Source organism: Neophocaena asiaeorientalis, unplaced genomic scaffold (assembly GCF_003031525.2).
Source record: "Neophocaena asiaeorientalis asiaeorientalis breed wild unplaced genomic scaffold, Neophocaena_asiaeorientalis_V1.1 scaffold39, whole genome shotgun sequence".
Taxonomy (NCBI): domain Eukaryota; kingdom Metazoa; phylum Chordata; class Mammalia; order Artiodactyla; family Phocoenidae; genus Neophocaena; species Neophocaena asiaeorientalis.
This window is the reverse complement of record NW_020175670.1, coordinates 7,128,879-7,155,974: the sequence shown is the minus strand read 5'-3', so window position 1 is coordinate 7,155,974 and position 27,096 is coordinate 7,128,879. Positions and strand designations below refer to the sequence as shown.

Genomic DNA, 27,096 nt, shown 5'->3' with positions numbered 1-27,096 from the left:
GTTGGGTCTTTGTTGCTGCGCACGGGCTTTCTCTAGTTGCGGCGAGCGGGGTCTACTCTTCCTTGTGGTGAGCGGGCTTCTCACTGCAGTGGCTTCTCCTGTTGCGGAGCACGGGCTCTAGATGTGCAGGCTTCAGTAGCTGTGGCATGCAGGCTCAGTAGTTGTGGCTCGCGGGCTCTAGAGCGCAAGCTCAGTAGTTATGGTGCACGGGCTTAGTTGCTCCACAGAATGTGAGATTTTCCCAGACCAGCAATCAAACCTGTGTTCCCTGCATTTGCAGGCGGATTCTTAACCGCTGCGCCACCAGGGAAGTCCCAGTTGTTGTTTGCTGTTTTGGTTTTGTTTTTTGGCTTGAGGATTTTTTAGTTTAGGGAACAAGTTCAACAGGGGCTAGAGAAAATTTACCATTTGGGAAAGGGCCTGTGGAAGAAAGTAAGTGCTCTCCTGAAGAGAAGGAAGGGCTAATGCAGACAGAAGATGACTCTAATACAATTTCATTAAGGCTAGTTTCTTTATAACTATTAATTATGAAACCAGTTTATTGAATGAGCTAAGTCCAGAAGGAAAGGGCTTTATTTTTCTCTCTAACTATAGCTTTACAAGCAAGTTTTGTTGACTCTCTCCCTCTATAAGGATCTATTCAGGATCTATCCTGAATCCTGAATCCCACAGATTTTAGTGACAAGTCTCATTTTAGTAACTGCACCTCTATTTCAGGCATTGAAACGTCCAGGCCAGTCCAGTTTAACATCAGTCTCACACCTGATTCAAAATTCTGCTTGGCCCTGGCTCGGGCCTTTCTTGCAGTGAAGCGGGGAAGGAGTGTGGTCAATATCATCACTCTTCCTCCATCTTCTCTGCCTTCTCTATATTCTGGATGTTCCCAGGCCTCTGCAAGTGAAGAGAGTATTAGAGAAAAAGGAGCAAGCCTCCCTGCAATTAACGACTGGATAAGGCAGGCAGGCCATCATACCTCTGCCTCTGATTATGGCGGAGTCCAAATGTTGGCTCTTTCACAGGATGCATCTGTGGGTCATTCAGAGGCCTTAGGGGGATCCCACATTGCACAGCTCTTTGATGCAAGTGGCACATTCTCTGGCTGACCTCTTGCAGCACCCCCCTGACTCCCCAAGTCATATGCCTCTTCTCCCTAACCCCTTGCCTCTTAGCAGTATTGTCCCTTTGCACAACAGGCTGCCCTATTAGCTAAGGTCATATCATGACACCTCAAGCCCAGATACCCTTCCCATGGTCATTATGGCCCACAGGAAATCCACAACACTTCTGCCATGCCAAATAATGGAAGGGTACGTTGCAATCACTGCTTCCTTTCTTTCCTCATCCTGCTATTTCGGGCTGCCCAAGCCACCCTCTTACCTCCTGAATTCTCCAGGTGAGAAGAACTCATGCATTCATTCAACAAATATTTATCAAGCACCTATATTTGCAAAGCATTGTTTGCCAATAGGTGACACTCATCCAGCTCTTCCAAGAGCTCTCACTCCATACTCTGTCTGCCTCACTGGACCTGTGCATTCCTGTTACTCTGCAAGCTTTCAGGCTGCGAGTAGGATGTGAGGTTTCTGTTCTCCTAAGCTTACAGCCCATCTCGTTTGCCTTTGGAAGAAATCCAAAGCAATTTCCCCATAAGTCTAGAACCTCTACTTAATGACTCTCTAATCACCCTTTTGAAGCCAGTCTTCTGAAAATGGGTAATATGAGTTGATAGTTACTGATAGTTACTGACCTCTTTCTGCTATTTTTTTATAATTCCAGCCTGGCTGTGTCTAATATCTGTTTAAAATGTGGTGATATTCACGGCCTTTTGTCAGCTTTGAGGCATTCGCCAAAATTCTAACACAACCAGATAACTCCTATTCAATCGGTTACAAATAAATCTGGCTCTGAGTTTCCTTGGCAAGCCAGTAAATCATGTCTTTGGCCTCAACAGCCTATGACTAAGATTCTATTTCCCTTTATATACATAGACTACCAATGCCATGAGTCGCTACTGATTAATTGCATATTTGTGTAGCAAAGTCAAACATTTTATAAACTATTACTCAGATGTGAAGAAAAAAAAAGTATCTTTATTTTCCATATCTGGTCTAATTTCTCCCCCAGCCCCAAAGTAGAGCAGGATAACAGAGCTGACCAGAGGCCGATGAGGATCCACAGGACACCCCAAGTACCACTGCATACAGTTCTGAGGTTGACTCTTTCCTGCCATGAAGTCTCATAAACTCCTGCTCACACAAAATCCTCTGGGGAAAGGAGAAGAGAGGGGAAAGGTCCTTGAACGACTGAGCATTTACTCAAAAGAGCTTGTTTCAATTTGAAACGGAATGGTTCAACCAGAAGAGACTGAGCTACCTGTCATCAGCACGTTTGAGCATCACCACAGCCCCCAGTCTGGTTCCCAGTTCAACTGAAACACAGTTTTCATTAAGTGTTTCCTGAATGCATGGAGATAATGGAGGCAGCAAACACAATAACTTGAAAGCACAGTGTCCATCAGAATTCAAGTTAGTGATGGTTTCTTAAGTTGGACGTCTGATCTTTTTTTAAGCTTTCACATCATCACTTTCAGTGACTAGTATTAATTTAATATTAAAAGCAGCTCTAATATTAGCCCAAAAAAGTCCATGTTTGCTCTTCTCCTTGGGCCATTCCAAATAAGTTCTCTGGGCCATGAGAGCCCTCAGCTTGTGATACTTGCCAGGGATGCTGTTCTGTGGAATGGGATCCAGCAAGATCAGGATTAAGTTATTAGATCCTTCATGGAAGAGATTGTGGTGGGCAAAGTAGAGTTCATAATGGCACCACTCACTCTGGACAAAGTTGGGAGACAAAACAAAGATGCACTTGTAACTTTTCTCAATGCAGTTTATGATATTTTCCACGATGCTCTTGCCAGGAACAAAGTTTCTCTCATGGAGACAAATTCTTATATCTTCTTTTTCTAGGTTTGGTATTAACTCATTCTTCACCCAGGCAGAATCATGTTCACTATATGAAATAAAAGCATGGAACTGGAGAGCTCTTTGGAGTTCTCCTAAGGGTACATTCCTAGCCCTGCGCCGGGTCTGGGTCCACTGACACACCATCCTGAGATACCAGGGCAGATCCAAGTAGATACAGAGGACAGTCACGGTAACAACCAATACCAGCCCAGGGACCCCAATGGTGACAATCAGCAGAGCTGTGTTGCAGGATAATTGAGATACATGGAAGTCCTTTAGTGGGGTTCCCTTATAGCTTTCTGGATAATCACACTTATAAGAATCAGGCCAACCCTCTACCACTTCACTTGATACTTGGCCTACACTTTGGATAAAGTCTCTTAACTCACATGTACATTGGAATGGATTGTTCCCTGCTTTTAGGGACCTAATCTTCTGGCAGCTCTGGAAGAAATCAGCTGATGGGTTGGAGACTGAATTATAGTCAATGATCAGTATGGAAAGGCTGCTAAAGGTACCACATCCAGGAAGGTGGGCTAAAGAATTGGAAGCAACATTGAGTTCTTGCAAAGTTTCTAGACTGGTGACATCTTTAGGGATGCTCCTTATTCTGTTATTGTGGAGATCAAGAACCTTGACCCTGGGAGGTAAACATCTGAAAACAGAGTCAGTAAGTATATTTGAAGATAAATTTAACACCACTATACTCCCAACCCAAGTGCAATTTCCATCATGTCTATCATATTCCAAAGAATTCCAGCTAACATCCAGTATTTCCAAAGAGAGCATATCCTTAGTCATGAGACCTACTTTGAAAAGGTCTTTTAATTCATTCTTTTGTAGAATAAGTGTCTCCAATCTAACTAAAGTGTGGCAATTTTGAAAAACACTATCTGTGAAAATATTCTGGGTGAAGTTCAAAAACGTAAATGTGCTTGGTTTCTGAGGACAAAGCATGTGTACAAAAGGTGTGTCTGATATGGTTAACATCGTAACAGTCATCTCAGAAAACACTCTGTATAATGCTGTCTGTGAAAAAATAAAAACTCTGTTTATAATATGTTCTATATTCAGTGCTTTCAATGTTGTTTCATGATAAGTAAAAACTTCTTCACTGATGCTTTCAACTATTGTTAAATTGTAAATATTGAGATATTCTACAGGTTTGGGCCAAAGGAATTGAAAAACTCCAACCAAACATTTCCAAGTTGTTTCCATATGGTTTAGGGTAAAATTCAGTAAGGTTGGCCCTCTAGTGAGTTCTGACAAAAATTTAATTAAAACTTGACAGTTGTCGTCATTCAATTTAATATTAGTCAGTTGTAACCACCCTAAACTATTCACTGATATGTTCACTTGGACAGAGAAGAAGCTATTTGGGTGAAAAACAAGGTGAAGTTCCTTTGTATTCAGAATTTGAAGACTTTCTTTCTCATTTTCTTTCACAAAATAACCTTCCAAATCCAGAAGGATGCAACTGAGGTACAAGTGAGAAATTGGTAGTAGATCTAATTGCTGTAACTTTGTCGCACTTAATCCTAAGAAATTCAGTTGAGTCAAGTTGCCAAATTCCTTACAGATGGGCAGGGCATCAAAGTCATTGAATGAGAGGTCTAAATGCTTGAGACTTGTAGTGATCGGATGACAGGATATCTTCTGCAACCAATTGTGAGATAAATCCAAATATTCCAAATCCTGGTTGAACTTGAAAATACTAATATCAAGGTACTGGATTCTATTATGGGAAAGTCTCAAAACTTTCAGCCCTGAGAGAAAGTCGATGTCAGAGAGGTGAAGCTCAGATATGTAGTTTTGAGACATATCTAAGACTTTGGTTTTTGGTGACAGGTCTTTGCGAACACGAATAAGGCCTATTTTTGACATGTCCACCACAAATTCACTTTCATCAGAGAAATGGATTATGGTTCCAAATACTAAGGTCAGGATGTAAACAAAATGAAGGTTTCTGACAGCAGATTCTTTGCCTTTGGTCATGATGTTGAAGTGGCTATCCCCTAGAGGGTTGTTGCTGTTCTTCAGAACATCTTGCTATGAATCCAAATTCTAGAAATATAATATACATTAAAATGTATAAAGATTGGATGATTGCTCTCAAACCTCAGCTTACTAAACACAAAATCTCAATGAGTTCTTCATTCATTATCAGAATCATTTCTGTCCCCATAATTTAATGTGTTGTTTTTTCCAGTTATACAAGTTGCTTGTGCCAGGAAAGGCAATACAGACCTTGTTAGCAAAGAATTGTGGGTGTGTGTTATAACCTGTCTGGTGGCTTTCTGAGGGGTCCACTCAGGAGTGTGCCTTTGTTTCACCCCATCCAACTCAGAACTTTCCCAGGGCTGCAGCAGCCTCCTGGACAGTGTTTCGAAAACCTTTAAAGGCACAAACACTAGCCACAGCCACCTGGAGGAAGGGATAAGATATGGGGCAGGCAGCAGACACACCAGAAAGCCAGAGAAAGAGGAAGCTGGGAAAGGAGATACATGGGAGAAAAAAGGCTCTAGAAATCTCCATGTATCCCAGGTAATCTAGAGGCCATACACATGCCCAGGGCTGGATGCATGCTCAGAGAAGACCTGAGAAAATCCTAAACATTCACCTCTGATTGGCTTTTAGGCTCCGTGCAAGCAGAAAGTAAAAGCTAAGGCAGAGGTGTAAACAGCCTGGATAACCACTGAAGAAGTGCTTCAACACAGCCAATCTGCAAAGATCAGGTATTTTTTGTTTTGTTTTGTTTTGGTTTTTTTTCTCCAGATGTTTAAGAAAATCTCTGTCAAATCACTAGCTGACCACTAAGCCAATGGAACAGAGAATTCAATGGCCACACACAAGAAGGAATACAGTCTTTACAAAAATAGTTTAGAAACATCACTAAACAGATAAACAACCACACCCCACAGCAAGCAGCAACAACAAACCCTGGGAAAGAGGAGAATCTGAGTTACCACATCCTAATATTTCCAGTTACCACGTTATAATATTCAAAATGCCTGACTGAAGTAAAAGAACTATGAGGCATGCAGAGAAATAAAAAAGTATTGTTCATTCATAGGAAAAAAAATTTAAAAGAACAAAGTTAGAGAACTGACACTACCCAACTTCAAGTCTTACGTAAAGCTATAGCAATCAAGACAGTGTGGTATTGGTGAAAGAACGGACAGATAGATCAACTGTCCAGCATAGCAAGCTCAAAAATAAACCCATCCAAATACAGTCAACTGATCTTTTACAAAGGAGCAAAGACAATTCAGTGTAGACAGGATAGTCTTTTTAACAAATAGTGCTGGAAGAACTAGACATTCCACATGCAAAAAAAAAAAAAAAAAAACAGAAGGTCTAGCTCAAAATGGACCACAGACCTAAATGTAAAATACAAAACTATAAAACTTCTAGAGGTTAGTATAGGAGAAAATCTAGGTAACCTTGAATTGGCAATGACTTTTAGACACAACATCAAAAGTACAATCCATGAAAGAAAAAAATGTTAAGTTGGACTTCATTAAAATTAAAATTTTCTGCTTTGCAATTAAGAAAATGAAAAGACAAGCCACAGACTGGGAGAAAATATTTGCAAAGCACATATCTGTTAAAGAACTTGTATCCAAAATAAATGAAGAACTCAAGCTCAACAGGAAAATAAACAACACAATTTAAAAATGGGCAAAAGATCTGAACAGATATTTCACCAAAAGAGTTATACAAATGGCAAATAAGGACATGAAAAGATACTCAATACCATATGTCATTAGGGAATTGCAAGTTAAAACAATGAGGAACTACTACATATCTGTTAGATTGGCCAAACAATCCTGAAACAACATCAAATGTTGGTGAGGATATGGAGCAACTGGAACTTTCATTCATTATTGAAATTCAAAATGGTACAGATACTTTGGAAGACAGTCTGACAGTTTCTTACAGAGCTAAACATAGTTTTACCATATGAGCCAGCAATCACACTCCTAGATATTTACCCAAATGAACTGAAAATCTATGTCCACACAAAAACCTGCACATGAGGGTTTCCCTGGTGGCGCAGTGGTTGAGAATCCACCTGCCGATGCAGGGGACACGGGTTTGTGCCCCAGTCTGGGAAGATCACACATGCCATGGAGCGGCTAGGCCCGTGAGCCATGGCTGCTGAGCCTGCGCGTCCGGAGCCTGTGCTCTGCAACGGGAGAGGCCACAACAGTGAGAGGCCTGCGTATCGCAAAAAAAACCCCACAACAAATAAAAACCCTGCACGTGGATGTTGATAGAAGCTTTATTCATAACTGCCCCAAACTGAAAGCAACAAGATGTCTTTCAATAGGTAAAAAGATAAACAAGCTGTGGTACATCCATCCAATGGATTATTATTCAGCAATAAAAAGGAGTGAGCTGTCAAGCCATGGAGGAACCAAAATGCGATTGCTAAGTGAGGAAGCCAATCAGAAAAGGCTACCAACTGTATGATTCCAACTCTCTGACATTCTGGAAAAGGCAAAACTAAAGAGACATTAAAGATCAGTGGTTGACAGAGGCTGGGGGGTGGAGGATGAATAGGCAGATTATAGAGGACTTTTAGGGCAATGAAACTATTCCATGTGATTTTGTAATGGTGGATATATGACCTTATGCATTTGTCAAACCTATAGAACTATGCAACACAAAGACTGAATCCTAATGTAAAGTATAGACTTTAGTTAATAATATATCATTATTGGTTCATCAATTATAACACATATACCACACTAACGCAAAATGTTATAATAAGGAAAATTGTGTGCAGTGGAAAGGGAGTATATGGGAACTCTCCGGCCCATTTACTCAAATTTTCTGTAAACCGAAAACTGCTCTAAAAAATAAAGTCTATTAGGGCTTCCCTGGTGGCGCAGTGGTTGAGATTCTGCCTGCTGATGCATGACGCGGGTTCACGCCCCGGTCCGGGAGGATCCCACATGCCGCGGAGCGGCTGGGCCCGTGAGCCATGGCCGCTGGGCCTGCGCGTCCGGAACCTGTGCTCCGCGACGGGAGAGGCCACAGCGGTGAGAGGCCCGCGTACCGCAAACAAAACAAAACAAATTAAAAATAAATAAATAAATAAAGTCTATTAAAAAAAGGAGAAGAAAAGTCAATAGAAATGGTCCCCGAGGAAGCACAGACATTGATTTGCTAGACAAAGACTAAATCAACTGTCTTAAAAGTTAACTACGTGACTACGGTCTCTTCTCATTGGACTCCGAATACTTTATTGCTCTTTCAAAGGGCAGTCCTCTTATCCCCTCAAAATGTTTTACCAGTCAAGTCAGTTTGATCATCTAAAATTGTATAAAATGGTATGCAAGGAGCTACTGCCAAAAACTACAAGACATTCTCACGAGTCTACACCAATATTCAATTTGGTACTATGCTCAGCCATCTGCTGCAACCAGTGACCCCTCATGGGTGAAGGGTTAACAAACTCATTTCTCTCCTTCTCCATGGACTAATCTGATCTAACTCTTTTCTGGAAACCTGATACAGGGAGAATGTCAGCTGTGTTATCAGGGAGAATCACTTATGATAAAAGTGACCATTGAGAGGCTTCCCTGGTGGCACAGTGGTTAAGAATCCGCCTGCAAATGCAGGGAACATGGTTTCGATCCCTTGTCTGGGAAGAGCCCACATGCCGTGGAGCATCTAAGCCCATGCGCCACAACTACTGAGCCTGTGCTCTAGAGCCCACGAGCCACAACTACTGAAGCCCACATGCCTAGAGCCCGTGCTCCACAATAAAAGAAGCCAACACAATGAGAAGCCCACGCACCACAACAAAGAGTAACCCAGCTCACCACAACTAGAGAAAGCCCGTGCACAGCAACAAAGACCCAACACAGCCAAAAATAAAAACAAATAAATTTATTTTTTAAAAAATGACCATTGAACGGTAAATAGCATCCAGGCTGAAAGGACTGCGTATGAACTATAAATACCAAGTAAGAAACCTGAGCTCTATTTCCTCTCCTGTATCTTCCTGAGTAAACTGGGACCAAGTGTGGCCTATTAGCACTTGTGCATCTGAATGTTCAGATGAGCCTGAGAGGTCCTCCTGGTGGGCACTGCAGAGCCATGCCAGCAGTAGGCTAGACCTTCAGATCCTCAACTCAATTTGGCCAACACAACATGAGATGAAAAGGATGGGGAGGAAGGTGGTTGACAAGTCCCTGAGGCCTGGTTGGAAGGCCCATCTCCCTGTAGCTTGAAGGCTAAATCTCTATGGCATAAGACAGGGGATAAATCCTCTTGTGAGGGTAGATGAGGATAGGAATGAGGCCAAGTTTGTGTTACAAGGAAGAACTACTTATACTCTTTACCTCCATGAATTGGACCTCAACAAAACCAGCTGTAGCTGGGCTGGCAGAGAGGATACTACCGTTCTTGGAGCCATTTGAGAAGATATGATTAATACAGGCCAAGCCGGCCATTGATGACCATTGCGAGGTGGAAGCAGATTCACCAGCCCACAGATATCATGCTTGTGACTGAGACAAAGGGGTGGAACTAAAACTGTGCAAAAGGTCAAGGAAGAAGCCAGTCCCAGAAATTCAGACACACATTCGTGAGTCTATGCCACTCCAGCTCTGATCTGCACAGAAAAACATCTATGAGCCCCAGGAGGGAACAAAAGCTGGCCAGGACACACCAGGCTCCACAGCCACCTAATTCCCTCAGCAGCATCCTGAAAGCAGCAGTGGCAGCTGTGATGGCCACAGGGCAGCCTCCTGCACCTACATTGGAGTGTCCACACCACATCTGCCTGGAACCACCTATAGGCAGAGGTTAGAAGTGCTTCACAGACTGGCGAGGGTCCATTGAGATAACACATATACTCTGCTCTTTCCAGTCACAGGATTTTTTTTTTAGTTGCAGGATCTTGTTTTTGGACACAATTCCCATAAACATGGAAATACGTTTTTCCCATTCACATTAGACCAGAAGCAACAAATTCAGAGAGGCAGGAGTCGGCACTTGATAATCTGAAATCATCAAGTTCCTACAGTTGACACGCTGATAAAACAGGAGAAGATGGAGAAATATTAAAAAGTGCACTGAAGAAATCAGAAGGCACGTCAGGATAAAGCTGCTGTATGTAAGACAAAAGTCTTCCCAGAGCCCAGAAAGTCTCACTGTACTACAATGGATTACAAGACATTGCCTCTCATGACAATGATGCTGAGTGAATGAGAAAAGATTACCTGGCTGAGGGGAGGAGGCAGGTGTATGCTCCCATCGACTCAATATCTGCTACCAAGACAAAGGGCTAGAACTTCGAGGCTTGCTCAACCCCATTTAGGATCTGATCTCCACAAAAAAGCATCTAGGAGGCCCCAGGGGACAAGAGCAGGCAACAGGGTCCTGTGTAGCAGGAATAATTGAGAACAGATTTTGACTACTTGTTGTTGTTCAGTTTTATTAACAAAAGGATCCACTGTTCATCACTTGAGGGCATACTGGAAATAGCAAAATAGTTAAGAGATGAATAGTTTCAACTAGTCATACTTTGGAAGAGTAAAAACTCTTCTGGGTTGGGGAAATTTCATTGCAAAATGGCATATAGTGGTTAAAAGTCCCTCCCGGCTCCTCCAATACAGCATTTCCCACCTGCCCATCAAAACACCCAGAAAACACAGAAACTCTCAAAAACCCACCTTGTCACCAAAACCAAAGAAGGATGGAAAATTAATGGCCGGATCCAAAAGCATTTACACTCATGAAGAAATATCTGGAGCTGTATTAAGGAAAACCTGGCATACTCAAGCTTTGTTTCAGGAAAACAGACTCCCTTCTGAAAGGTAGGAAAGAATTTTGTCCCTCTACCTGTTTGTCTCTGATTCAAACACCAAGGATAAGTAACAACCAGGCAATTAAGTAGCATTTCTTTTACCCCAATGCTACTGATGTTAGTGGGTCAGAATACTGAGTTTTCCTTCTACAGACCAACCCCCCCCCCCAGCTCTCCAAGATTTCTACACCTAGTCAGTGATGGACATTATCAGGTAAGAACCGAGCAAGAAGCACTATCACCACTACTATTCAACACAGTACTGAAAGTCCTAGCCAGAGCAATTAGGCAAGAAAAAGAAATAAAGGTGTCCAAATTGGAAAATAAGAAGTAAAATTATCTGTTTGCAAATGATATGATTTTATATGTAGAGAATCCTAAAGATTCCACCAAAAAGCTGTTAGAATAAACAAATTCAGTAAGTCACAGGATACAAAACCAACATACAAAATTAGTTGTGTTTCTATATGCTAACAACAACTATATGAAAAAGAAATAAAGAAAACAATCCCATTTACAAATGCAAGAAAAATAATAAATTTAACCAAGGAGGTGAAAGACCTGTACACTGAAAACTATAAGGAATTGATGAACGAAACTGAAGAAGACACAAATAAATGGAAAGATATGCCATGTTCATGGATTAGAAGACTTAATATTGTTAAAATGTCCACACCACCCAAAGCCATCTATAGATTCAGTGCAATCCCTAACAAATTCCAAAGGCATTTTCCACATAAATGAAAAAAAAAGATCCTAAAATTCATATGGAGCCACAAAAGACCCTGAATAGCCAAACAAGCCTGAGACAGAGCAAAGCTGGAGGCATCACACTTCCTGGTTTCAAAACATATTACAAAGCTATAGTAATCAAAACAGTATAAATTTAGCATAAAAACAGACACACAGACCAATGGAGCAAAATCAAGAGCTGAGAACTAAGCTCACACATATATGGTCAACTAGTATTTGGCAAGAGAGTCAAGAAGACTCAATGCGGAAAGGGTTGTCTCTCCAATAAATGGTGTTTGGAAAAGTGGATAAGCATATGCAAAAGAATGCAATTGAACCTGTTTCTTACCCCACTCACAAAAATTTACTCCAAATGGATTAAAGACTTAACTGTAAGATCTGAAACCATAAAACTCCTAGAAAAACAAGTAGGAGAAAAGCTCCCTGACTTTGGTCTTGGAAATGATTTTTTTTGGATCTGACACCAAAAACATAAGCAACAAATGCAAAAATAAACAAATGGGGCTACATCAAACTAAAAATCCTCATGCACAGCAACAGAAACAATCAACAAAATGAAAAATCAACCAACAGAATAGGAGAAAATATAAACCATTTTATCTGGTAAGGGGTTAATATCCAAAATATGTAAGGAATTCATATAACTCTATAGTGAAAACAAAACAAAAACTTAAATAATTTTATTTTAAAATGGGCAGAAGACCTAAATAGACATTTTTTCCAAAGAAGATATACAGGTGGCCAACAGGTACATGAAGAAATGCTCAACATCACTAATCATCAGGGAAATGCAAATCAAAATCACAATGAGATATCACCTCACACCTATTAGAATGGCTATTCTCAAAAAGACAAGAGATAACAACTGTTGGCAAGGATGTGGAGAAAAGGGAACCCTTGTGCACTGTTGGTGGGAATGTAAATTGGTGCAGCCACTATGGAAAACAGTATGGAGGCCCCTCAAAATATCAAAAATAGAACTACCATGTGATCTAGCAATCCTACTTATTGGTATGTATCTGAAGGAAATGAAATAACTATCTCAAAGATAGTGCACCCCCATGTTCATTCCAGCATTATTCCCAATAGTCAAGACATGGAAACAACCTAAGTGTCTATCAGCGGGTGAATGGGTAAAGAAAATGTGGTGCAGACACACAGTGGAATACTATGCAGCCATAAAAAGAAGGAAATACTGCCATGTGTGACAACATGAATGGACCTTGAGGGCATTATGCTAAGTGAAAGTAAGTCAGACAGAGAAAGACAAATACTGTATAATCTCACTTATATGTGGGATCTAAAAAAGCCAAACTCATAGAACAGAGAATAGAAAGGTAGTGGCCAGGAAACAGAGGAAATGGGGAGATGTTAGTCAAAGGCTACAAGCTTCCAGATGTAAGGTGAATGGGTTCTAGGGATCCAATATGCAGCCTGAGGACTACAGTTAACAAGACTGTATAATATACTCGAAAATTGCTAAGAGAGTAGATCATACATATTATTACCACACACACACACAAAGGTGTGTGTGATGGATGTGGATAACTAACTTTATTGTGGTAATCATTTTGCAATATACATGTATCAAATTGTCACATTGTAGACCTTAGACTTACACAGTGTTGTATGCCAATTATATCTCAATAACGCTGGAAAATAAAAAGAACTGGGCAAGAGGTAAGGAGGGATTTGAGGGAGTACATTTCATTCTGAATGGTGTAAGACATACAACAATACTTGTAAGTGGGGCAGAAATAAGAACTTTAGCAAGTGTATTCATCAGAAATTGCAGTTTGTATGTATAATACTCCATTAGGTCAAAGTATCAGAGAATTGGGCAATGAGAATAAGAGAAGCTACTGTTTAATACTGGTTAAAACAAATAGCTCACAATGAAAATACAACAGATAAGAACACCTATGCAATGAATAACATTGCATCAAAATTTACAAAGTAACAATGCTGAAAACATAAGGAGACATTGATAATGAAAGTAATATATTTCTCTGGGTCATAGTTAGATCAAGTAGCAAAAAATAAACATATATGGAGGGTTTGAATAAAATAATTAATAAAGGATTTAATAGAGACTTAATAAACTTTGACCCTACAAAAAGAGAATATTTTATATCTAAGGGCCAGGGTTCATGGAACATTTGCTAAAATTGTTTCTTAGGTCAAATAAATTTTAAAACAAATACCCCAAAGCAGAAATTCGTAAAGTCATATTTCTGACTACAAAATAAACTTTTAAGATCACTTTTTAATATGTTCTGGATCAAGAAAATCACATTTTCAATTATAAACATTAAAAATGATGAGAGTCAACAGGGTGATATGCACATGTGCTAGCCACCGCCTCTTGCCTTAAATCCCCAAAATGATGAAATACACACACACACACACACACACACACACACACACACTTAAAAGTAGAAAGGGAAGTCTTTAGGGGAACTGAAACCAAGAGAAGTCTCTGAAATCCACAAGTAGATTGGACTACGATAGACAGAATAGTAGCCTCCCAGAGATGCCCACTTCCTAATCTCAGAACTTGTAAATATGCTGTTACATGGAAAAAGGGATTAAAAGTTGCAGGTAGTATTAAGATTGCTAATCAGCTGACCTTAAAATTTACTCAGGTGGGCCCAATGTAATCAAAGTATCCTTAAAAGTGGAAAAGTGAGGCAGAAGAGGTCAGAGAGATGTGATTTGAGAAGGATGTGACCTTTCTTGAGGAAGAGGGCCATGAGCCAAGGTATGCAAGCAGCCTCTAGAAGCTCAGAAAGGCAAGTAAGTGGATTCTCCTGTAGAGCCTCCAGAAGCAATGCAGCCTTGCCAACACCTTAAACCCAATAAGACCTATTTTGGACTACTAGCCTACAGAACTGTAAGATGATAAAGTGTGTTTTTCAAGCCGCTAAGTTTGTGGTAATTTGTTACAGCAGCAATATAGAATTAATACAGACTAGTTTGGTCTAACCGTTCAACAAGCAGGCTGTGAAAACAGATCAACAAGCAGTTTTACATGGAGCCTCAAGCACAATTTGGGTTGCACAAACAAGAAGCATGACACTTTTACAAAGCAAACCCTGTGATAGAAAGGAACGAGACTCGAGATACAACAGACATTAACACCCAAGGAGACAGAGATAAAAGAGAATAGGCATTTTAATAGATAGACATCCTCAGAGAGGTAAGATTCTAAAAAAGAATGGAGTAGGAATCATGAAAATTAAAAACTTAATAACTGAAATGGAAAACTCGTTGGATGAGTTGAACTGCAGAGTGGCACTGCTGATGTGAGAATCAGTGAGATAGAAGACCAAGAAGAGGAATTTTCCCAAAATACAGTCCAAGAGGCCAAAGAGATTAAATATATGAAAGAAATGCTAAAAGATGTGGAAGACAGATCCACTATATGAATTACTAAAGGATAGACTCTATCCTCTGAAAGAGAAACTGACTCAAAAAAAAAAAATTGGGAATCAAGAAGGAATACTTTGCAAAAAAAGTAGAAAATTTATTGCTAAGTCCCAATAAGGATTGATGACAAAAATTTTAATAACAATCTGGAATTTAAATTGCCAATGATAACAAGGGAGTTAGTGGATAGTGGAGGGAGAGGGAGAGAGTGGACTGAAAGCATGTAAAGATCCTTGCCTGACTGAGAAGAAGTTATAGATACCAATTAACTCAAGATTCTGTTAGAAAAATATAAGCTTAAGTATGTGTATTATAAAATTAAGAGTATGTATATGTATATTATTAAAATATAAATAAAAGAGATAAATTCCAATTATTTGGTAGTAGGGAGAAGATCAGATTGAAAAAACCCTAATCAATCTTGCTCTATGCTAAAGGGATAATACATAGTGATTAATTTGGATGTTTCTGGGATTGTAAGCATGACTTATTATTAGCAAATCTATGACAATAATACAGCAGTGGATAAAAGGAAAAAAAACAGAAGAGCATCTCCATAGATATTAAAAATTCACTTGATAAAATTCAGCATTCATCTTTCACTAAAAACATGTTAATTAAAGTATACATTTAAAAGATACTTTTAAAACTTGATAGGGCTTCCCTGGTGGCACAGTGGTTGAGAGTCCGCCTGCTGATGCAGGGGACGCAGGTTTGTACCCCAGTCCAGGAAGATCCCACATGCTGCAGAGCGGCTGGGCCCGTGAGCCATGGCTGCTGAGCCTGCGCGTCCGGAGCCTGTGCTCCGCAACGGGAGAGGCCACAACAGTGAGAGGCCCGCATACCGCAAAAAAAAAAAAAAAAAAAAAAAACTTGATAAAGAATATATCAAGTATCTGACTTAAACCAATATCCCACCCCCAAAGCATTTCCATGAAAGTCAATATCAAGGATGCCCACTATTATTTAACACTGTTCTAGACGTTCTAGTCATTGTAAGTAAGGGGTGAAAATGAGAGACAGAAATATTGGAATGGAGGAAATAAAATTATCATTATTTTTAGATTATGTGATTGTCAATGTGGAAAATCCAAGAGAAGTAATTAAAAAACTGTTAGAACCAGTAAAAGAGTACAATAAAGGGGCCAGTACAAAAATATTTTTTTTAAAAGAAATCTGTCCAAAAATAGCAGATTGTTCAAATAAATTATGGTATCTCCATATAATTAAATATTACTGTGTGGCCTTTAAAAATAATGAAAATCTAATTCCATGGAAAATTGCTCACTATATATATGTGACAAAAAGTAGCTTATTTATAAAATGTGCAGCAGTTAATATGTACACATGCATATGGAAAAATTAATAAGATGCATACCAAGATATTAACAGTGATGATCTCTACCTGGTAAAATTTTAAGGGGAGGGGTTATTTTCCTTTTAGTTGTTACCTATATTTTTCAAATTTTGGACATTTAAAATTAAGTAGATCACGTGATTTGCTCAGAAAATTTATCCCCCCAAAATCAATAGTCAATAATATGAATAACATCCAGTCACACAAAAATCATATTAAATCAAAATAGTGTATAACATCTAAATGAAACTTGTGATATTGGACTGAATCTCAACTTAGACAGACCTGCTGTAAACGTTACTTGAGTATCAAGGGGAGAAAGGATTTTAAGAGGGACCAGGTATTAGATTCTATTAAGAAATAAATGTTAATTTTTGATAATGTTATTTGGCTATGTTAGGAAAATGTACTTTTTTTAGAAATACAGAATGAAGCATTTAGAGGTGAATTATTAGCATGCCTATAATTTAAGATATTTAAGTATAAAAAGATAAAGTGAATTAAATGGGAATTTTTTCTTAAATATTTTTTTAAAGGCATGATTATTTTCACCTACCAAATTGGGAAAATTCAATAATATAGTACCCAGTGTTGGCAGGTGGGACTAAAATAAGAACTCTCACTTACTGCTGGCAGGAATGAAAAATTAGTACATTTGTGAAAGGCAATTTGGTCCCATGTATAAATTCCTTAAAAATATGCTTACCCTTATTTTAGCAATTCCACTTCTCAGAATTTTCTTCTAAAGGAATACACATAAAAATATTACTGTGAGGTTGTTCATGAAAATGAAAAATTGAAAAAAATCATAATGACTAGTAGAGAAAATTGTTTAATCAGTTATGGTACACCCATACCATGGAATAGCATGCAGCCTCAAATACTGCACTTTGGAAAAAAATTTTCTATGACATAATGTTAAGTGGACAAAAGAATACAAAATCGTGCGTGCAGTAGGACTCTAGTTTTGTTAAATATGATTAAAACCTGACGTACAAAAAGCCTAGGGGAAGAAAAAGAATGGAAAGAAATATACAAAATGCTAACAGTGGTTATCTCTAGATCTCTAACTCATAGATGAATTTATATTTCCAAAATTTCTAATTTTGAACATCTTTTATAAGTTGAAAGGCTTGTCTGGAAATATAGCTAATATAAAAGTATTCTATATTTAAAGAAATATAATACACTTGCATTTGTGTGGAGAGAGAGAGAGGGAGAGCTTCTTCCACGTGATAAATTGACATCCGTGAGTGAGAACCCACTCAGAGGTCTCTGGATGGTGTCTGTGTTCAGGTGACTGAAACTCAGCCACTACGTAGGAAAGTTGATCAGCTTCCTGTATATCACCCTGCCTCCAAAACACAAATATTCCTCCCCGATCATTTATGTCCTCAAGCGTTTCCTAGTGTTTACATTTAAGCCAGGAGCTTCTCTATTTAAGAAAAAAAAAAAAAATATGGAGGGGGGAAAAAGGGAGATGAGAGAGCGGAAGATTACAGAGGTCACAACTTTTTTTTTTTACAGGAAGTGTAAGAGATAAAAGGTAAAAGGTGTTTTGTTTTTTTTCTTTAATGCATCAAATGAAAGGTGTGGGTGGGGGAGACAGATGGAAGAAGCTCTATATCAAGAAAGAAAATGAAAAAAAAAAGGGGCTTCCCTGGTGGCGCAGTGGTTGAGAGTCCACCTGCCGATTCAGGAAACATGGGTTCGTGCCTCGGTCTGGGAAGATCCCACATGCCGCGGAGCGGCTGAGCCCGTGAGGCATGGCTGCTGAGCCTGCGCGTACGGAGCCTGTGCTCCGCGGCGGGAGAGGCCACAACAGTAAGAGGCCTGCGTACCGCAGAAAAAAAAAAAAAGAAAAAGAAAGAAAATGATGGATAGGATCTATGAAAATAAAAACTACGAAAAAGGAAAGACCGGAAAAACGTGCAATTCCATAATCAAATCAACAAATATGCAAGAGAAATACTGTTTTATTTGTCAAAGCTTAGGTGAGAATGTTGAAAAAGGCAAGTTCTGGGCCAGTGCCCGCCACTTCCTCCATTTAATAAATGTTTATTCAGAGCGTACTATGTGCCAGAACTGCCCCAGACGTCCAGTGCTGGGGATATAAATACGAATAGCAAAGGCATAATCCCTGCTTTCAAAAGCTTATAAATTAGTGACAGACACAAATAAACAATTATAGAACCATGTGACAGGAAGGATCAAACACTCACGTCTGTGGTAAAAATACATAACATGTGATAGGCGCCATATCAGCGGCAGAAACTACTGTAAACCTTACTGAAAACAAGGAACTAGGAAAAGGTGAAAAGAAAAAATGTAGTAGACAAAAACAGAAGAAATAACATCAGTTAGTTTTTTCCTTAACTATGACAAGTGCTAGCTATTTTTATATCTTTCTAGATAGCCATATCTTTATCTTTCTTGTCTAATAAAAAGAACGCTTGCAACATTAAAAAAAAAACAACCTTAAAATCATTTTGCAAAAACTTAAAAGAAACTTTACCTATTTCCTATACAATCGTTAGCATTTTCTTGCTTATTTGAAGTAATTATTCCATAATTTGAAAAAGCCACAAAGGCTTCTTACTTACCAAGATTTCTTTCTCAGAAGAAGGGAAAATAACTTCTAAATGCACGGAAAAATAAGTGCTTGACAAAATGCAAGTCCTTAGTTCGAGTAAAGCAATACCATAAAAACGGTTTGCGCCACCTGTCGGACATTACTGGAATTACCCCTGCACATGAATTTCCCCTTCAAAGGTCCTGAGCAAAGCATGTGGTCAGTAGGCTTTTCTGGGCTACAGATTAAAACAGTAATCAAATTTCTTAATTCATATGATCACGCAGCTTATGACAATTTCAGTATGAAGAAAAATGTTTTTCTAAGGTGATATTTATCTGTAAAAGTTTGCAGCCTGAATGTTAAATTGTCACCACAATGGAAAGTTATTGAACTTTGCCTGTTTTATCACCATTTTTAATATTTCCAATATAATTGCAACTACCATGATCAATCAGTTTTGAAGCATTATTTTAGCTGGATGGGATACTTTAAAATAAAATGAACTTAGGTTCAAGAATTGGTTTTTAAAAAATCAACTTTTAAGGAAAGTTTGGTAGTTACCACATCCGGGGGAAATTACATCCTGTTTCTCCATGTTCTGACCAACATTTGGTATTGTTAGATGTTTTCATTTTTAATTCTAAAATAATAAATGCCACTGAGATCCTGCAAAACTAATTAAAAATCAATTTTCTAAAGGCCATTTAGAATAATTTTAGAACAATATCAACAAAGCTTGATGATACAAAAAGAGGATGTCTGATTAACCAGATACTTCAGGCAGCCAGGATACCCTGTTCCCAAGACTTTCCCTTAACTGAGGTTCTGTAAAGAACTGAACATATGAGTTAAATAATCATTCTATAATTAATCCCACTGTTTGGCATTATTTCATCGTTAAAAAAACAAGTTAAGACTGTACAGTCTGACCCACGACAAAGTTGGACATCAGGGTTAGAATCACTTCTGCTTTCAGGGGGAAGGAAAGGCCAACTTCTTACTATACATTCTTACTCATCAGACATAACGGGAAGCCTTCACAGGCCTGGCAAGGGTCAACAAGCAGTGGCTGGATCTCTGCTGAATGAGCAGAGGAGATGGCTAGAGTGGAGTGGGTGCCTGTGACTCTGGGAAACCAGCTTTGTGAAACAGGCAGAAGAGAAAGGAACCAGCTATGGGTCTGAGGGAATTTCAAACGACACTGAGCCAAAGTCTTTAAGAAATAAGCACACATACATGGCTGCAGATTTGGTCACATCACACAGTGACAAAATGTTTATGAGCATTTGGTCACAAACGCTCATTAGGGTATTGCATAATAATGCTGGTTTTCGGGAACAAAGAGGCTATTCTTGTTGCGGCTGTTAGAATTCTGAGAAATGTCTTTAAGGAGATGAGAAAACCCACAAAAATCAGGTAATATGCAAGATGGCATGGCAGTGGAACAAACAAACAGACAGGGCAGAAGTCCTCCAAATGCCATGTCCTAGCTGTACGGCCTTGGGCAAGTGGCTTAACCTCAAAGACTCCATTTATTCATCCACAAAATGGGAGTGCTTGTGACTTTTTTGGGAAGATAATAAATAAAAAGTGTCTGGAATAGTGATTTCCATAGAAGACAAGTCATTATAGTAAGGAGTTTTAGAATTCTATGCAAGCCTCACATTTTTTATGCTGAGGTGGAAAGACTATGAAATGAAGAAAAGCAAAGGGCAGAAGAGTATGGAGAGTGTTTCAGCATTTGCATAAAATCCGGTCCCTCAGACATCTGCACAGGTTATCTTCTTCCCAGGAGTAAGGCACACACAGAGGAGAGACACACACACACAGAGAAAGGAACAGGCCAGGTGAAAACAGAGGCAGAGATTGGAATTCTGCAGCCACAAGCCAAGGAATGCCCGGAATCACCAGTAGCTGGCAGTCCTGCCAGCACCTTGATTTTGGACTTCCAGCCTCCAAAAGTGTAAGAGAATAAATTTCTCTTGTTCTAAGCCACCTGATTTGTGGGAATTTGTTATGGCAGCCACAGGCATCTAATACAAGGGTCTACATACTTATGCTGACATCTGCATAAAAATCTTTTTTTCTTAGGGGATACTTAAGAAACTGTTACCTTTGAGCCAAAGAACCAAGGGAGGGAGATATTTTTACTCATCATTTTATGCTCTTTTGTCCTGTTTGATTTTTTTTTTTACTATGTACATGCATTACTTTTGTTTTTAAAAAATAAAATAGCATTATAGTGGGATAAGTAAAATAGTCTAAAGCCAGCAAATATACTGTCCCCATACAAACAGAAGCAAGACATTACTTTAATGATTTTTGTTCTTTAAAAAAACTTCTCTTTCCCTGGAAAATCAATTAAAAAATCAATTGCCTACCAACAGGTTTGAAACAAGTTATATAAAAATGATCAGCATCATAAAATATACAAACCACTAGAAATGAAATTGATAACTTAGATATTAAATATTAATATTAAAACCAAAATCTTCTGCTGAATTAAAAAGAAAAAACAAAACACATTCCAGAAGATACTTGTAACACATATAACCAAAAAAGGATTAATATCTGAAATATATAAAGAATTCCTACAAATCACTAATAAAATGGCTAACAAACTCAATGGGGGTGGGGGTAAGAATTAGCAAAGGATATAATCAAATGGATAACAGGATAACATTAAGACAACCAGGAGACGCCATTGTACACCCCTGGGATGGACAAAAATTAAAACATCTAATGATACCAAGTGTTGGTCACAATGTGAGGAAACAGGACCTCTTATACATGTCCACAGATTCTGACTTAAATAGTCCAGGATGGGGCCAGACATCAGTATTATTTTGAAAGCTCTTCAGGTGATTCCACTTCAACCCAGTGAGGATCAGGGCGCCCTGAGACCTAAACGCCATCCTGAACACCGCGCCCTCTAGTGGTCCCTAGTGGTCTCCAGTGGTCCCTCTTTTCCTCACACCTCAGGGCCTGGAGGTGATGTAGGTTTCCCTGACTCTCACTGCTACTTCCAGATCACTGTTCTTCCCTCCAACCCTTGAAACCTACCCCTCCTGGTTGCAGTCATCCACAGGCCCATCACTCCCTCATTCACTGAGTAGTTTTGCACCATTCACTGTCTAACACCACCACTGTCATAATTCTAGTGATTTCAGTAGCTATGTAGATTCTTTCATTCCCCTGGCTTCTTAGTTCTTTGATATTCTCTCTTCTAATGAGCTTGTCCTGAAACCTACCTCAGCCATGCATTCCCTTATTGTACCCTACATATTATTACCAATGGCTGTGCTCTCTCCATAACCTCTCTTGCCAGCAACCCGCTTTTCAACTAGCGCCTCTAACTCTTTTTCTTAGATGTCATCAATTCCCCAGTCCCACTGCACTGGACTGAAAGATCATGGTCCACCCTTTTAATCATCTCTCTGAATTCACCCTCAGCTACCTTACTCCTCTCTCCTCAACCCAGGTTAAATCCAACTCGCCACTGGACTATATTGAGCCTGACCAGCTGAACATAGTTGGAGAAAATACACACCCATGCTGACTGTCTCACTTGAAATTCATGACTGGGTCCCAACCTCAAGAGGGAGAAGCCATTCTACTATCCTTTTTGCTCCCCTTCCTTAGCGCATTCACTCTCACTGTCCTACACATCCTCCTCTTATGCTTCCAACACCTCCTTTCCTTCCTCACTTTCAGCTGCTGATGCTTCATTTTTCAGGAAGAAAATAAATGCAGCCAGAAGAGCATTTCCACATCTTCCCTCCAAAATTCTACTAGTGCCTACTTGTCCCTGTTCTATCTGTGCTTTCCTCTGTTCTCCTGAATGAACTCTCTGTGTCGAGCCAATTCCTCCCCATTAAGCACTGAACCTCACTCCTGCTTATCTACTCAAGGAAATCCCTTTACAATTATCCTCTCTACATTGCATCATCATTTTTTTTGCTCTAATGTATGATTCCAATTAGCATATAATGCTACAATTTCTCTCATAGTAAAAAACAAAACCCTCCTCTGAACCCACAACCTCTTCCTCTCTGCTCCTCTTTATACTAAAAATCCTTGAAAAAGTTGTTTTACTCACTAACTGCAATTATTCTCCTCCCATCTTCTCAAATCCTCTCTCTCTCTCTCTCTCTATATATATATATATACATTCTTTTTCACATTCTTTTCCATTATGGTTTATCACAGGATATTGAATACAGTTCCCTGTGCTATACAGTAGGACTTGTTGTTTACCTATTTTATATAACTCCTAATTTATCCCTCCCCCACCCCCTTTCCCCTTTGGTAACATAAATTTGTTTTCTATGTCTGTGAGTCTGTTTCTGTTTCATAAAGAAGTTCATTTGTATCATATTTTAGATGCCACATATAAGTGATATCATATGGTATCTGTCCTTCTCTTTCTAACTTACTTCACTTAGTATGATAATCTCTAGGTCCATCCACCGTCTACCTCAAACCCCAAACCTGTCCCTTTTGCATCCTTCCTCATCTCAGTAAATGATACTTCTATTCTTGCAGGCTAAATTCCTTGGAGTAATTTGAGACTTCTTTCTTTTTGCTCAAACTCCACACCCAATCCATGAGCAAATTTTGCTGAGTTTTTCTTTAAAATATATCCACAAGCAAAACTGCTCTCATGCCCTCTACCACTCCCACGTGGCCAAACCATCAATTCCCTCACGTGGGTAACTGCAGTGGACCCCTAAATGGTCTATCTGGCTCTACCTTTCCCTCCATCCCCCCCAACCCCATCCCAACCCAATTAAAATCATGGCACACTCCTACTCAAAAGCTGTAAGGATTCCCTTGCCACTCAAAGCATAAGCCAAATCCCTACCATGGTTTGCAAGGCACTGCCTGGTCTGCCCCATCTCTCAGTCTTCAGTGCCTCTGTGGCCTCATTTCCTTCCACTCTGCCCCATCCTCCCTCTGCTCCAGCCACACTGGCCATCTTACCATGCAGTGAGCACATCAAGCATTCTCCCACACTGCTCCTGCCGTTCCCCCTGCCTGAAACTCTCCCCACATATCACCGTTGTTCACTCCCTCACTTCCTTAAAGTCTACACTGAAGTGCCGCTTTATCTGCAGGGCCTTCCCTGACCACAGCTGCTTCCGCCCATCATTCCCTAGACCCTATAGACTATATTCTGCTTTATTCCACCACCTTGCACATTATCTAGTTAGGGTCTATCTGCCTTGCGACAGAATATAAATTCTTGGAGGGCAGGACTTTGCTCTGCTCCTTATTTCATCCCTAGTACCTAGATCAGTTTTAGGTACGTAGCGCACTCTCAAAAAAATTTTGTCTACGGGCTTCCCTGGTGGCGCAGTGGTTGAGAGTCCGCCTGCCGATGCAGCGGACACGGGTTCGTGCCCCAGTCCGGGAAGATCCCACATGCCACAGAGCGGCTGGGCCCATGAGCCATGGCCGCTGAGCCTGCGCATCCGGAGCCTGTGCTCCGCAAGGGGAGAGGCCACAACAGTGAGAGGCCCGCATACAGCAAAGAAAAAAAAAAAATTTTTGTTTAATGAATGGTTGGGACCACAGTGTAGAACAATTTCGTAATATCTAGTGATGGTCAACTGGCTATTCCATTTCTAGCCTGGGATACAAGAAAACATATACAAAATTGACCATTGCAGCTCTATATGCAATATAGTAGATAGCACTATATTGGCATTTAGCACATGTAACAACATGTAATAGTGAAACGTGAAACACACTAAATGTCCATTGTGTGGGGAATGGATATATTGTGGCACATTCATACAACGGAATCCCATGAAGACTTAAAAATGCATGTACTGGAGCTACATGTATGAATATGAATGATTTTCAAAAATATAATGTTGAGTAAATAAGTGTACAGGATGTTATTTATAACATTTTAAAACACTGAAAAACAATTTCATATAGTGTTGATGAATGAGGATGTGTGCAGCCAAATGTAATAGAACTATGGGTGGGAAGGATGCACAACCACCTCAGGATACTCATTACCGTTACCTCCGGAGAAGGTGGAGACTAGGAGGAACAGGGTTTCAAACACATCTGTAACTTTCTTCTTTTTAAAAGAAGGTTCTAAAATAAATGTGGCAAAAAATAAAATTTGTTAAATCTACATATTGTCATACCATCCTCTACTTTTCTTCACACACATAAGTAGTTGTCATATTGTTCCCAACCTGGGTTCTTGGACTCTTTAATCAATGGAAATTGCTAAGAGGCCAGACGAGGAATTCAGGCAAGGCTTTATGGGGACTCGTGCTGCAGCACGAGGGATTGAAAACAAGTAACAGGTGCCCTTGCTCGATCCCCAAATTGGGTGAGCTGGTCCCTTAAATGGGGTGAGGGTGAGGGCAGATTGGTGGGTTGGGCTGGAGGGTGGCTTAGGTCATTTGCCCACCCCCTTGGTGGTGCTGCATGCAGGGATCATGCTCAGGACCCTGCTTTTGCTCCCGGCACTTCAAAAGTGGCAGTTGGGTTTTGGCTTTTTTGTATCTTATTGTTCATATTTTGCCCCAACTGCACATGCATGCAGCTATCTTTAGTCCCTCATAGTTTCTTTGCATTCTGTTGCTTGGGGAGACATGTGTCCAGGTGCAAGCAGTGCAGGAAAGGGTCCCAGGTCCCAGGTCCCAGCCTGTCTCAATATTATTCTCTAGTTTTCTATAGATTTTAACTACTCCTGAGTTTTTTAAATAAAAATTGCTTACATTGCCAAAAATTAAAGTTTTGAAATAAACCAGGTGGGCTTGAAGCAGCAACATTTGAGTAAAAGGGCGTAATTAGCAGTTGGCAACAAAACCTGTTGCTTGATTGATAGTCTCTTATTGTAAAGATACAGTTTGGGTCAAAGGAGAAAGAAAACTGGATAAACCTACCTAAGGAGACAAAAGGCCTGTACTCCTAAAACTATAAAACTGATGAAAGAAATCGAAGATGACACAAACAGATAGAAAGATATACCATGTTGTATATACCATTGATTGGAAGAATCAATATTGTCAAAATGACTATACTATCCAAGGCAATCTACAGATTCAATATTATCCCTATAAAATCACCAATGGCATTTTTCACAGATCTAGAACAAAAAATTTTTTAAATTTGTATGGAGACACAAAAGGCCCTGAATAGCCAAAGCAATTTTGAGAAAGAAAAACGGAGCTGGAGGAATTAGGCTCCCTGACTTCAGACTACACTACAAAGCTATAGTCATCAAAACAGTATGGTACTGGCACAAAAACAGAAATATATATCAATGGAACAGGATAGAAAGCCCAGTAATAAACCCACTCACCTATGGCCAATTAATCTACAACAAAGGAGGTAAGACTATACAATGGAGGAAAGACAGTCTCTTCAGTAAATGGTGCTGGGAAAACTGAACAGCTACATGTAAAGTAAAAAAAGAAATTAGAATATTCTTTAACACCATACACAAAAATAAGCTCAAAATGGATTAAAACCTAAATGTAAGGCCAGATACTATAAAACTCTTAGAGGAAAACATAGGCAGAACACTTTGACATAAATTGCAGCAATATCTTTTTCAAGCCATCTCCTAGAGTAATGGAAATAAAAACAAAAACAAACAAATGGGAACTAGTTAAACTCAAAAGCTTTTGCACAGCAAAGGAAACCATAAACAAAATGAAAAGACAACCCACAGAATGGGAGAAAATATGTGCAAATGATACAACCAACAAGGGACTGGCCTCCAAAATTTACAAACAGCTCATGTGCCTCAATATCAAAAAAACAAACAACCCAGTCAAAAACTTAGCAGAAGACCTAAATAGACATTTCTCCAAAGAAGACATACAGATGACCAAGAGGCACATGAAAAGATGCTCAACATCACTAATTATTAGAGAAATGCAAATCAAAGCTACAATGAGATATCACCTCACACCAGTCAGAATGGTGTTAAAAATCTAAAGATAATAAATGCTGGAGAGGGTGTGGATAAAATGGAACCCTTCTACACTGTTAGTGGGAATGTAAATTGGTGCAGCCACTATGGAAAACAGTATGGAGGTTCCTTAAAAAACTAAAAATAGAGTTACCATATGATCCAGCAATCCCATTCTTTTGCATATATTCATAGAAAACTCTAATTCAAAAAAAATACATGCACCCCAATGTTCATAGCAACATT

At 39.5% G+C, this 27,096-nt stretch overlaps 2 protein-coding genes across 3 annotated transcripts in view; both read right to left on the bottom strand.

The window, feature by feature from the left end:
- The window catches only part of TLR1 (toll like receptor 1), a 43,449-nt gene that overhangs the window by 14,681 nt on the left and 1,672 nt on the right, over positions 1–27,096 (bottom strand). Inside the window, exon 1 of one of the 2 annotated variants that reach the window (XM_024731696.1) lies at positions 18,931–19,019. The exons of the other annotated variant lie outside the window; for it this stretch is intronic. The gene's annotated coding sequence lies outside the window, so the exon portion shown is untranslated. Of the gene's footprint in view, positions 1–18,930; positions 19,020–27,096 lie in introns of those variants that run through there. 2 annotated transcript variants of the gene reach the window in all.
- On the bottom strand, positions 262–19,045 carry TLR6 (toll like receptor 6). Its single transcript, XM_024731695.1, has 2 exons — positions 18,931–19,045; positions 262–5,027 (listed from the first exon to the last, which is right to left on the bottom strand). Exon 2 carries the CDS (start codon positions 4,956–4,958, stop codon positions 2,565–2,567), a length of 2,394 nt encoding a protein of 797 aa, XP_024587463.1. The 5' UTR covers positions 4,959–5,027; positions 18,931–19,045; the 3' UTR covers positions 262–2,564.